Genomic DNA, 12,500 nt, shown 5'->3' with positions numbered 1-12,500 from the left:
CAGAACAGAAAACAAATACAATTCTGCAGCATACTCTCCTGGCTTGAGTTAGACAGCGAGAATAAGAAAAGACAACAGTTATTTTGACCAGTATTCAAGCTGCTGAATGAAATAGTGTTGTAGATCCTAATCCAAAAGATGCTAAAAGTCTGCGGCACGCTCGCCTGGCTCGGTTAGACGAGAGAGAGGAAAAGGAAATGAAAACAGTCATTTTTTTAACCAGTATTCAAGCGGGCAAACAAAATAGTGTTAAAGATGCTAATCCACAAAGCTGTTCATTTCGCACGTGCCAGCTTCGCCCCGATACAACAGCATGAATTAGTTAAAGCTTCCGAGCACCTGGGATGAAAAGCTTTTTAATATATGATGAGGAGGAAGACTTTGCAGTGCGGGTCCCACGTGACCCAGCTGCAACACACAATATCCCCCCTCAGTCTGTCCACCGGCAGAGCCAAGCACGCTTGTAGATACAAACTGACTCTACATCCTCTGCCTGTCATGCTCGGAGGAGGAAAACGCGCGCTCAAACGGTCAAAAGCACACACGAATTAACGAGGTGTCAATAATTCACCTCGTCATTACAGCCGAGTATATTGTCACCTCGCATTGCGTAAACATTCGGATGCTGTTTGCATTCGGTCCGCATTTGAATGTGTTTGTCCGTGTCTGCAAACATGCTCTTTCCCTTTGCCCTTTACTTTTTTCCCCCACGCGATTATTCCCATGTCCTTGGTTATTAAAGGGGGGGTTGGAAGAGGGAAAAGAGGCAACGAAGCAGTGGGAGGGGAGAAAGAGAGCGACCGGACAAGCTTTTGATGAGTTCTCGGAGATAAATATGTTGGGGGGGGGGTTGGGATTTGGTCGGTGGAATTAAAATGTCGGAGCATGCTAAGCCGCTGTTCATGCGGGGGGGCGGAAAAAATGAAACAGGAGATAGAGAGAGCGAGAGAGAGCAAATACTAATGAGAAGCTCGCCAGACAAGTGGACTCTCGTGGTCCTCTGGCATGTTGGTGATGTTGCTGATCTATGTGGGCTTGGCAGGCGGCGAATCTGCATCCACTTACGCTGGTACTTCACAGACTTTGACCCACTGGCATTCTGTTTTACAGCGCTGTGAAAATGCCACAGTAGCCCCGCTGTTAAAACGCATGATAACAAACCCCCCCATGCAATAATACCAATGAAAGCAAACATATCTTAAGATGCTCGGCCTGTGTGTTTTGTTCCCGGCAGGATGTGGACTTCATAAAGATGAGGTGAAGCCACAAAGGCGTAGCGTCACAGTTTGATGACGGTTTACCGAGGCTAAGATCACATGCGTCGGTTAAATTACACCAGAAGCTGTCAGTGTTGCTTTGCGTTGAAATGTGTGCAGTGAATGGGAAAGACTTATGTGTATTCTTGTTTTTTTTTCATTTTATATTGGTGAAATCTTTGATGCTAAGCGTTCGCTGCTGTGGCGTTTCTGCACTGCACTTCCCAGAGATCACCTGTCAATCAAGCAGTGTGGGCGGAGCTTGGATTCTCTGTTGATGCAGTTTGAGTTTCTCTTCTCTTTGACTGTTCAGCCATGCTGGCTATCGCTGCTCAAGCTAACTACCCAGTTCTTCTTCTTCTGTTTATTCCAAACAAACCGTAGAACAGTAAATGTAAAAGCTTTCATGAACTGGGTATAGTTTGAATCATTACTATCAATCAGCATTAGAGATCAACAAAACAGAAATGTATTAATATGAAAAAGTCACAGATTATTGCTTTAAATTTGTATGCAATACATTGTTTCTCCCACAGCTTCACTCGGACGGGGACCGAGGCGACGGCAGCGTGAGGTACGTCCTCACCGGGGAGGGAGCGGGAACCCTCTTCAAGATCGATGAGAATTCGGGGGACATCCACGCCACCAAGAGGCTGGACAGGGAGGAGAAGGCCTACTACATCCTCCGCGCCAAGGCCGTCAACCGCCTCACCAACGAGGCGCTGGAGGGCGAGTCGGAGTTCATCATCAAGATCCATGACATCAATGACAACGAGCCTCGGTTCACCAAGGACCCTTACATGGCCAGGGTCCCCGAGATGTCCGACATCGGTGTGTACCGCCATAAATACTCACACTCACACACACTCATGATGGTGTGTACCTACTGTGTGTGTCGGTACGTACTTACATCAGTGTTCTGGGTGACGCATTAGAGCACTAGATTACTTTTTTGTGGAAACTAGCAACTTAATGCAAATCTTTGCAATCTGCTATTAGTCATTTTTTAAAATTAGAATGTTGTTACTATTCTATATTTTTTTTTGTTAGCGCAAATTGAAAAGCAGCATCTTGTGCAGACATCATGCTGCTAATTGAAAAAACACAATCTAAATCTGCTTGATATAATGAGATAGGCTTACTGTTTCAAAAACTAGAGCATAAGTCTCTGCATTTTTAAACAATAATTGACACTTGGCAGCACAAGCCATATTGCTACAGTATGTTTTTGAAGTGGACAATGCAAAAGCACTCAAATTACTTTTTTTAATTTTTATTTTTTGGGCATTTTTCGCCTTTATTGGACAGTTCACAGTAGAGATAGACAGGAAAGATTGGGAGAGAGAGGGCGGATAACAAGTTTCTTTTTAACAAGACTAGTTTCTTCTTAACGGTAAGTAACGAAGCAAAGTAACTAATTAACTAACACTGATCTACATCAAAACATTCCTCATAAGGTCATGTACCTGTGTGTGTATGTATGAGCATGTATCTACTGTCCATTCCTCAGGGTGGAAGAGTTAAATTCACCTATCTGAATCATCTGAATCCCTGTCCAGGTATATAATGTTGCTGATGCTATTGGTCCAAAGCCACTTCTCCTATTAACCCCTGACATAACGTTCAACCCGTTTTCCATTGAGTTTCACAAGACCCCAACGTGTTATCACGCTAATAATCACTGCTGCATCTTGGGTAGCGTGAACACCGGGGCAAGAGAATTGTATGCAGTATGTACAGTCGTATTTATGGCCCATAAAACAGACACTCATCAAGGATTCACATAATGGAAGGTGTGTGTGTGTGTGTGTGTGTGTGTCATGGCGAACTGGATTAAAGGGCTTATGATTCAAATAGGATAGAGACGTTACAAAATGCCCGTCTTACTGGATCAATGGGACTTTATCAATCATAATAATGACGCTAGCTGAACGTGGAGGGCCTGACTAATTAAATGAGAATGACTAGAAGCTGTTTTATGACCGAAAAATAAACAAGGTAAATCGTCTCTGTGACGGTTGCAGCACTGGTGCAGATAATCTTTTAAATACAGTACTGTATCTTATTGAAACGCTGCAGTATTTAATTTAATTACTAGCATTGTCAGCTCCGTCATCACAGTGAATAATTGCGGATTCTATTTCTGCCGTGCCAATTTCTGAGACAGCGCCATTTGTTGTTTCTGCATTATCATTTGTTCTTGTCATTCAGCACCAAATTAAACTTTAATTACCAACGCACTTTGGCTCTTAGCCTTCGTCTGAAAGTACATAGTGTCCTCTTGAATATAGATAAACAATATAAAAAGGCTCCTAATCAATACTTGCATGAATATACGTGGAGTGCGTTCTCTGCTGCTGCTGCTGCTGCTCTGCTCGGAGACTGAGGGACATCGCTCTTCCAGCCCAGACATGTGACAGAGTTGTCACTCGGTTCAGCAACCCCAAGAGAGAGGCCGGCACTTATCTAAGGGCAGCACGGGTGCCCATGGCAACAACCGAGGTGTGATGTCACCGCTTGGCAGAGCATGTGTTCACGAGTGACTGCGTCTAAACACTGTCCCTTTAAATGTGACACACACTGTGACTTTTATTATAGTCTCACGGCATTGGCATCCTTCTCGTCGATTCGTAGTCGGCGGTGACTTTGATGTGCCCCCTCTTTTGACAACTGAATGATTACAGTCAAGGTAATTTACTCCCACCGTGCAAAAAAAATGCAGTAATTCCCGTCTTGTTTGTCAGGAAATTCTTTCTCAAAAGCTTAAAGTCGGCAATGAGATGTGGATCGGTGATATTTTCTAAAAGCTGCCATGTCAGAAAAGCCTCTTTGAGTCTAATTCCCTAGTTAAAGGTATTAGTGATCAAGGTTGGGTGAACTTGCTCAGGAATCCTCCCAAACTGTCACTTGTGCCACGCGGCACAAAAGCAGACAGCTATGGTCTCTCTCCCCACACTGCACAGGATCCTTCTGTTTTCCACTCTCCCGATTTTTTTTCCTCTACAACACAATAATCCTTCATCCTTACAAATGACATGGATTTTATGGGAGGGGAACTCTAGTCTCACCCTCGCAGATCTCGACTGACATCGAATTAGAGAAGTTTCATGGGGTCATTATCCCATTGTATTGCACAATTCTATATTTATACCACTTTGCCATTAAATATTTCTACTCAATTAATTTTCTTATGCATGTAATGAGGCAACACTTGGCCCCGCAAGGCGCCATTTGGGAGGTAGCACTTGGCTAACCGTTTCCCTTTGTTCTGCTGAAATAGGGCTTCAGCCTCTCTGGAAAGGGAAAATGGATCACAGTCATTCGCCTGCTATCAGATATTTGGCTTCTTAGACACTCCAGATCTGTGGATACACTAATAGGCTTCTTGGGGTTTGCAAAGAGCCTGTATCAGCGCCGCTTGTATGCGTAGCGAGATATACTTAGAAAAATACATTAGGACTTATCGATCACCCGTGAAAATCAATCAAGGTATAAGGCTAAAAGTGCCCAAGGCATAAAGATTGGTTTGGGTAATGCAATGGGACAGAAATGATCAGTCTCATTCTGCATGAGCATGATTAGAAGAGGATCCGACACCTCATCAGAAGGTGCATCAGCTTAACCAATTATCCGGCGGGCAATTTTCAGCGGTATTGAAGAGTTGATCTAATTCATTGTCGTGTATCTTCTTCCCCCCAGGCACTTCTGTGATCCAGGTGACAGCCACAGACGCAGACGACGCCACGTACGGCAACAGCGCCAAGGTGGTGTACAGCATCCTGGAGGGGCAGCCGTACTTCTCTGTGGATCCAGAAACGGGTCAGTGTCACCCGGGGGGGCCTCTGACGTCTCTGGGCCCGTTTTGTGGCCGTTTGGTGGCGTGTTTTTTTCTTATTCCTGCGGCGAACGTAGACAGTTTGATATCGGGAAAATGTTTCAGCGATCCAAAACATCAGCGGTGAACGTCAGGTTTTGGTGTCAGTCCCTCAGAATCAAAGAGCGAGGGCTTCTTTCTAGAGCCGCCATTTTGCACCGAGAGACGTTCAACAATCACACAGGGAGAAATCCATCGTAGAAGAGGAGAGAGACCAGTTTCTCCACCCACAGGAGCAGGAGAGAGACCAGAATGCAATGCGTTTCGAGCAAAGGGACACAACTCTCTCTTTCTTTTTTCACTAGAAAAAACTCTCCCTCCCTTGCTCTTACTATACTATCGCTATCACTCTCTCCACCTTCGCGTATAACCCAAGCAACAGGTTGTCACCTGTTCCCTGGGGGTTGCCACAAGTCATTCTGGGAAACGTAGGAAATCACTAACTGAAGTGAAAGTAGACGAGGCAGGTTGGGGGGGAAAGCGGGTTCACCAGCAAAATTACAACACTTTATCACAAAATAACTCCTGGAAAAGCCTCGAACATCACAGATTGATGATATCTAAGAGTGTAAGAGAGTATCCGGGGGGGATTTTTTTTTCCGTTAACCCAGCCGAACACACGAACTCGTCAACTTCCCCTCTCTCGGGCTGACGGGAGATGTGGATTTGTCGTAGCCAGAGCGGCAAATCACCGACCCCAAAATGTAGCCGCTTGCTAGTTTTAATCATTAATGTGTGCTTTGGAACACATCCCGCTTGTGTCTTTTTTTTTTTTTTTTGCTTAAACAAAAGGGAAATGACAAAAAAAAAAAGCCATTTGCAGATTAGCGGAGGGATTAACAGTAATATGGTTTATCCCACATGTGGTATGTAAGCTGACATCCCCTCTTACACAAAGACATGCCTGGACATCACATTATAAGCAGGATTTGTCTCTCCTCTCCTCCTCTGTGCGTGTGTGTGTGTGTGTGTGTGTGTGTGTGTGTGCATTATAGTCATTAAGCAATAACAAAGGTAGACAGAGATATAGAGCAAGCGAGAGATGCTGCTCTCTAAACCCCGCTGCACCTCGGTGTTTCTGACGCTGCCTGAGCGTTCACTGTTCATCGTCTTCTGGTTAGATTGCATTGTAGAGAGATTTTTTTTTCTAATGTTATGTATGGAGGAAAAAAAAGAGCAAGTCGGAGGAGCTTTTTGAACACATCTTGCATCGGAGCGTAGGTCATCCTGATCTGAGCCTGAGTGATGCGCCACGTCAGCCGCTCTCACTTCCTTATTGTTTGATATGCGATGAATCATCTCTGCTCAGACTGAGAGTGGTGAACTTTGTCAAAGCAATTTATTTAGGATGAAATTCTTTATTTTATTCTTTTTTTTCTTTATTCTCCCACTCCACTACGTCTGTCTCTCTCTCTCTCTCTCTCTTTTATGATGCTTCAAATTCAAATGTGTAGCGGCAGGCAGGATTTAAGAGCGGCTCTGACGGGAGATGGAGCGCACCTTTTGAATATGCTGCCAATTACCACTTCACTCACGTCTCTGTCCTGACTCCAAGCCGGAAGATCTAACGTGTCAAAGCGCAGAAACGAGGAGCCGCGCGGATGACTGAACGCTAACGGGAGCCTCGACTCCATGAGAGAAGATGAATGTTGTTAAATGCATTTGGAATCGGATACTACACTTTCGGAAAATTAAAGGAATGCACTAAGCGTTTGGGAGATTGGCCCGTTGGTCAGCTTACCCATTAAGTGATGAGAGCATAGACACCAAAATCATCCAGGTGGGGCGCCGGCTCCTTTAGCATACCGGTGATTCTAGACCAAAGTAAAACGACTGGCCTTTTAGTAATAAAAAGTTGTTAGTGGTTTTTATTATACGGCCTCTATCGTAAATTTTAAAGCTGAAATATCATTAACAAAATATAGCTGATGTGGCCAGGTTTATTTGTGGAGCTATTTCAGGTGAGCAATCAAATATTCATCCGCTGCGTAGTGATTTTTAGCTGCACACAGTCTCCCATCACCCACCACATTCACTTTTTATGGAAACAGGGAAAGTAGTCCTGGTAGTTTAAAACAGTTCATTCTTTTTATTGTGTAAATTTTTACCAGTCTGCTTCACAAAACTGTCACATATAATTTAAGATTACTTACCATTTAGCTGATGTAGCCAGATTTATTTGTGGAACTATTTCAGGTGAGCAGCCACGTATTCATCCGCTGCGTAGTGATTTTTTTAGCTGCACACAGTCTTCCATCATTCACTTCTTATGGAAACAGGGAAAGTAGTCCTGGTAGTTTAAAACAGTTCATTATTTTTATATCATATTTGTGTCAATTTTACCAATCTGCTTCACAAAACTGTCACATATCATTTAAGATTACTTACCATTTAGCATGATGTAGCCAGGTTTATTTGTGGAACTATTTCAGGTGAGCAACCATGTATTCATCCGCTGCGTAGTGATTTTTAGCTGCACCACACAGTCTCCCATCACACCACACACTTCTTACAGAAACAGGGAAAGTAGTCCTGGTAGTTTAAAACAGTTCATTATTTTTATATCATATTTGTGCCAATTTTAAAAATCTGCTTCACAAAACTGTCACATATCATTTAAGATTACTTACCATTTAGCTGATGTAGCCAGGTTTATTTTTGGAACTATTTCAGGTGATTCATCCGCTGCGTAGTGATTTTTAGCTGCACACAGTCTCCCATCACACCACACACTTCTTACAGAAACAGGGAAAGTAGTCCTGGTAGTTTAAAACAGTTCAGGTTAATTTTACACACAGCTGACAGACTTGACCACACATGATTTAAAGTTACTTACCTTGTAGCTGTAGAGCCGCTACAAGATTTCTCAGTTCTCATTTTCTCACTTCTGAGGCAATGCTAACATAGTGTATGCTAGTTAGCATGGTGTACTGGACAGACTGGCCTCCCAAAAACCTGGTGTACTCCTTTAAAGTAATCTCTACACTCTCTATCACTTATATACTGCAGAATTGATCTGATGAAAAAGACATTCCTTCTTGTATGAATTATTCTCTTTGCGTCTCTTTCCCGTTTATTTATTTAATTTTGTGATTTTTTTTCTACTCAGGCTTGATCAAGACGGCTCTGCCCGGCATGGACCGAGAGGTGAAGGAGAACTACCAGGTGGTGATCCAGGCCAAAGACATGGCCGGACAGATGGGCGGGCTTTCAGGAACCACCACAGTCAGCATCACGCTCTCCGACGTGAACGACAACCCGCCGCGCTTCACCAAGAGTGAGTGGTGGTTTTCTGGAAAATACACACACACACACACACACACACACACACACACACACAGAGAGAGAGAGAGAAACACACGCAATGACCAATCCTCAGTGCCGTAAAAAAAACTCTTGTCAATGCGAGCCGGTGCCAAGCAGGCAGCCCCCATCTGGTGTCAATTTCAAAATGAATTTGGATTATTGCAGGGAGCTCTGGGTATTGTGCGACTAAGGCGGGCCTCTTAAAGGCAGGGAATAATTAAATATAGAGCCATATGACAGAGCGAAGGGTCCTGCAAAGTGCATCAGATCAGCCCGGTAATCCCTATTAAATGAAGAGAGTACATTCTCTGGGTTTTATCTCTACTCTTCCTCTCTCTTTCTATAAAGTATCTCCTGCTATTAAGTCTTTTTTCTGCTGCCTTTCACTCTATAAAAACCAATGTTCTCAATTTCGTGCTGTAACTGTCCTTGGTGTCTTTTTTCTTTTTCTTTTTCTTTTTCCACCCTCTCACTCATTCCCATCCTTTAATGTGTTTCTATCTCCATCAATCCTTCCCCTCCGTTCCCATCCCCTCCGTACTACTTTCTTTCTTTCAATCTTCACACATTGTCTCTTGTCCCTCTTTCATTCTTGCGCCCCCTGCTCCTCCTCCTCCTCCTCCTCCTCCCTCCATCACTTCCTCTTATACATCTGGCGAATTGCATAGGCAGCCAGATCAGATTGACAGATTACTGGTGTCATTGTGTTTCCCCTCAATAACAGTGGTGTGTGTGTGTGTGCGCGCAGTGTGTGTGTGTGTGTGTGCGTACATACAGTGTGAACACATGTGTTTGTGCAAGGCAAACACACGCTCTTCACACGACAAAACGCACGCGACCGCAGAACCCCCGTACCCCCCCCTCCATTTATCACTCCCAGCAGTCGGGGAGACAAACGCCGTCGCCTCAGCCCTCCACCAATGAACAGACGGATGGAGGGAGGGAGGGAGGGAGGGAGGGAGGGAGGGAGGGAGTGAAGGAGATGGATACAGCAGGGATGGAGGAGGTGACAGGGAGGGGGAGATAGAGAAAGGAAGAGGAAGAGTGAGGGGAAGACAGAAAGACAGCCAGTGAGGGAGGAAAGGGGGGCGGGGGGAGTCGGTGGGGTGACAGAAGAGGTAGATAGACGGAGGGAAAGATTGAAGAAGAGAGAGAGAGAGGAAGACAGAGGGAGGGAGCGAGTGGATATTGTAATGGGACACCCAGAGGAGGTAGAGTGTCAGGGAGCGATATCATTGTTGTCTGCTGGAGTGATGCCTCTTCTTTTCCACCCAATGCTAAATACCTGTTAGCCTAGGGAAACCTTCTCGTGGCGTGACGCTCGCGCGGTGTGTGTGTGTGTGTGTGTGTGTGTGTGTGTGTGTGTGGAGGCAAGTGTCAGCGTCACTGAGGCCTGCCGACTCAGGCGTTGCCAAAACACTGTCAGCATGTTTTATTAGTGTGTCAGTGCTGTTTGTCTCCGCAGGCTGTGTGTATATCACGCCCGCTCCCCCTGCAGTCCAGCTATTTATTTAAGCGTACGAGATGCAGCGGGGCCGCTCGGGCCGACAGGCAGCCATCAATTTGTACGCCTCAAACCAGGAAATCATCTTACAAAAAACGAAAGGGCCAATTAATTTAGGTTGAACAAATTGCCCAAGAATTTATGCTGCATCCCGAAAAATTTGACTATTGACTCAGCAGAGACAGAGAGAGAGAGAGAGAGAGAGAGAGAGAGAGAGAGAGACTTTCCCTTTCAGCAGCTTCCAGGGAAGGCCAAGTGTCTATTTTGGATGTGAAGTGTATTTTACTGCAGAGGGAATTTCTGCTCTACAGCTGATCTACTGATGCTAAATCTCTCTTTCACTCTCTCTCTCTCTCTCTCTCTCTGACTCTTACACACACTCTCTCTCTCTTTCTGACTCTTACACACACTCTCTCTCTCCATGACTCACTCTCTTATACTCTCGCTCTCTCTCTGTCTCTCTCTCTCTCTCTCTCTCTCTCTCTCTCTCTCTCTCTCTCTGACTCTTACACACTCCCTCTCTCCATGACTCACTCTCTTATACTCTCACTCTCTGACTCACTTTCTTTCACCCTCTCTCTCTCTGACTCACTCTCTTGCACTCTCTCTCTCTCTGTCTCTCTCTCTCTCTTTCTCTCTCTGTCCCTCTCTCTCTGACCCTTACACACTCTCTCTCTCTCTTTCTGACCCTTACACACTCTCTCTCTCTCTCTTTCTGACCCTTACACTCTCTCTCTCTCTTTCTGACTCTTACACACTCCCTCTCTCCATGCCTCACTCTCTTATACTCTCGCTCTCTGACTCACTTTCTTTCACCCGCTCCCCCTGACTCACTCTCTTATACCCCCGCTCTCTGACTCACTTTCTCACACTCTCTGACTCACTCTCTCTCTCTCTCTCTCCCTCTCTCCCTCCAGACCTGTACGACTTCAAGGTGCCCGAGTCCACCGAGCTGGGATCTGTGGTGGGAGTGATCCGGGCCATGGACGCCGACATCGGGGAGAACGCGGAGATGGACTACAGGATCATCGGGAGCGACGGCCCCGGCATGTTCGATATCTCCACCAATAAGAGCACGCAGGACGGCCTCATCGTGCTGAGGAAGGTCAGAAAGCCTCCGTGGTTTTTCCCGTTGAAGGGTATGAAGGTGCCGCGCGCAGGCATCGCATTATTTATTATGCTAAGAAGCGGCGCTCGGACTCGGCAACCTTCGCTGGAGAGGGGGAAAACAAAACAACGGATCGCATCTGATGCAGGGATACAAACTTTATTTTCACGCGCTCTGAAAACCAGAAGACAGACACCGGAGTTATTAGATTTCAACCCGCAGTTGCCCGGACTCCCAGTACATGTGTCTTGAATGAGATTCATTCTTCCCCACAGCTGAGACTAAAGGAGAAATATTGATGCATCAGTATAGATCGCAACATCCAGCGGTGTGCTGTGGTGTGTTTCTGATGTATTCAACAGAATCTGACAGTTGCCTTATCAAGCGCCCTCTCTGCAGCTTTCCATCGATCCCTTCCATCATGCCATCATTGAGTGGAAGATGACATAATTGCCTTTTTTGTATTTGCGGCGGTGCTGTAAGCGGATGTGGTGTGCGGCCCGGGGCAGAGCGGGTGGGGGGGCGAGCGTGCCCTAGTTCTGAACTTACTAATTAAACGGGTTTGTCAAGTGAGAGCGCGTCCCCCCCACCTGCGCTCGCACCCGTCTCTCAAAGCAACATATTCTTCTGTTGACGTTGTGCGACCCCCCCCCCCCCCCCCCGCCCCCCGCGCCCCCTTCCGCCTTAACACCAAACAGCAAAAATCAATGACTCATATCAAGTTATTATTGACGGCATCAGAAAACGCCCCGTTCCATATGGGCTTTCATGCTTTCGGTGGCTGTTTGAGCGCTTTACGGACCCGCCGTTCTGTCTGATGTATGCCGCCTGTGAAAATGCTTACTCAGATCCAGCTGCTCCTATCAATGCGTGGCACACATTCATTAAAAACGTACCCCTCCCCCCTTTACTTTCATCAGCGGGGGGGAATGCCTTCGGTGCCTGCAGCTCAAAAGGAAACGAAATCATTGGCACGTGAAGCCAAAACACAGAGCCGACCTGTGCCAGAACGCATAACGACAGAAAACATTAACAATCAGGCAGGAATCAGGCTACTAATCAGCTTGTGCGGTCAATGAATTACACGGGATATGATGAGCGATGTTGATGCGGCGGCGTCATTCATGATATGCAAATGGGGAGCCGTGCAGCCAGAGCTACTTCCTCACAAGCAGCAGCCTATGAGAGCCTGCTACACCAACAGAATAGGACTAGTGCAACAATAATGCACGACTACTCACTGTGAAAAGCAACAACCAAACAATGAAACCAGCCTTCAATAAAAATATGGTGTCGTTGTGGTGTTGCCTAGTTTTTTTAAGTTTCGGTAATATTCAATTATTACAACAGTTACAACGTATAGTCGAGTGTGGGCAGAACCGAAGTACCCAAAGTTACAGTTAAGAACCTCTGGAAGGATATTACGGCTTTAATTAAATGGTTACCAGTACA

At 45.7% G+C, this 12,500-nt stretch overlaps 1 protein-coding gene across 1 annotated transcript in view; it reads left to right on the top strand.

Moving 5' to 3' along the window:
- LOC139908102 (cadherin-6-like) overlaps positions 1–12,500 on the top strand; it is a 31,084-nt gene that overhangs the window by 5,890 nt on the left and 12,694 nt on the right. Inside the window, exons 2-5 of the mRNA XM_078291271.1 lie at positions 1,793–2,087; positions 4,956–5,075; positions 8,240–8,407; positions 10,858–11,045. Of these exons, the coding sequence (XP_078147397.1) occupies positions 1,793–2,087; positions 4,956–5,075; positions 8,240–8,407; positions 10,858–11,045 (771 nt within the window). The remainder of the gene's footprint in view (positions 1–1,792; positions 2,088–4,955; positions 5,076–8,239; positions 8,408–10,857; positions 11,046–12,500) is intronic.

The sequence above is a fragment of the Centroberyx gerrardi genome, chromosome 22, assembly GCF_048128805.1.
Source record: "Centroberyx gerrardi isolate f3 chromosome 22, fCenGer3.hap1.cur.20231027, whole genome shotgun sequence".
NCBI lineage: Eukaryota > Metazoa > Chordata > Actinopteri > Beryciformes > Berycidae > Centroberyx > Centroberyx gerrardi.
The sequence above is the reverse complement of the archived record's forward strand: the minus strand, read 5'-3'. Positions and strand labels throughout refer to the sequence as shown.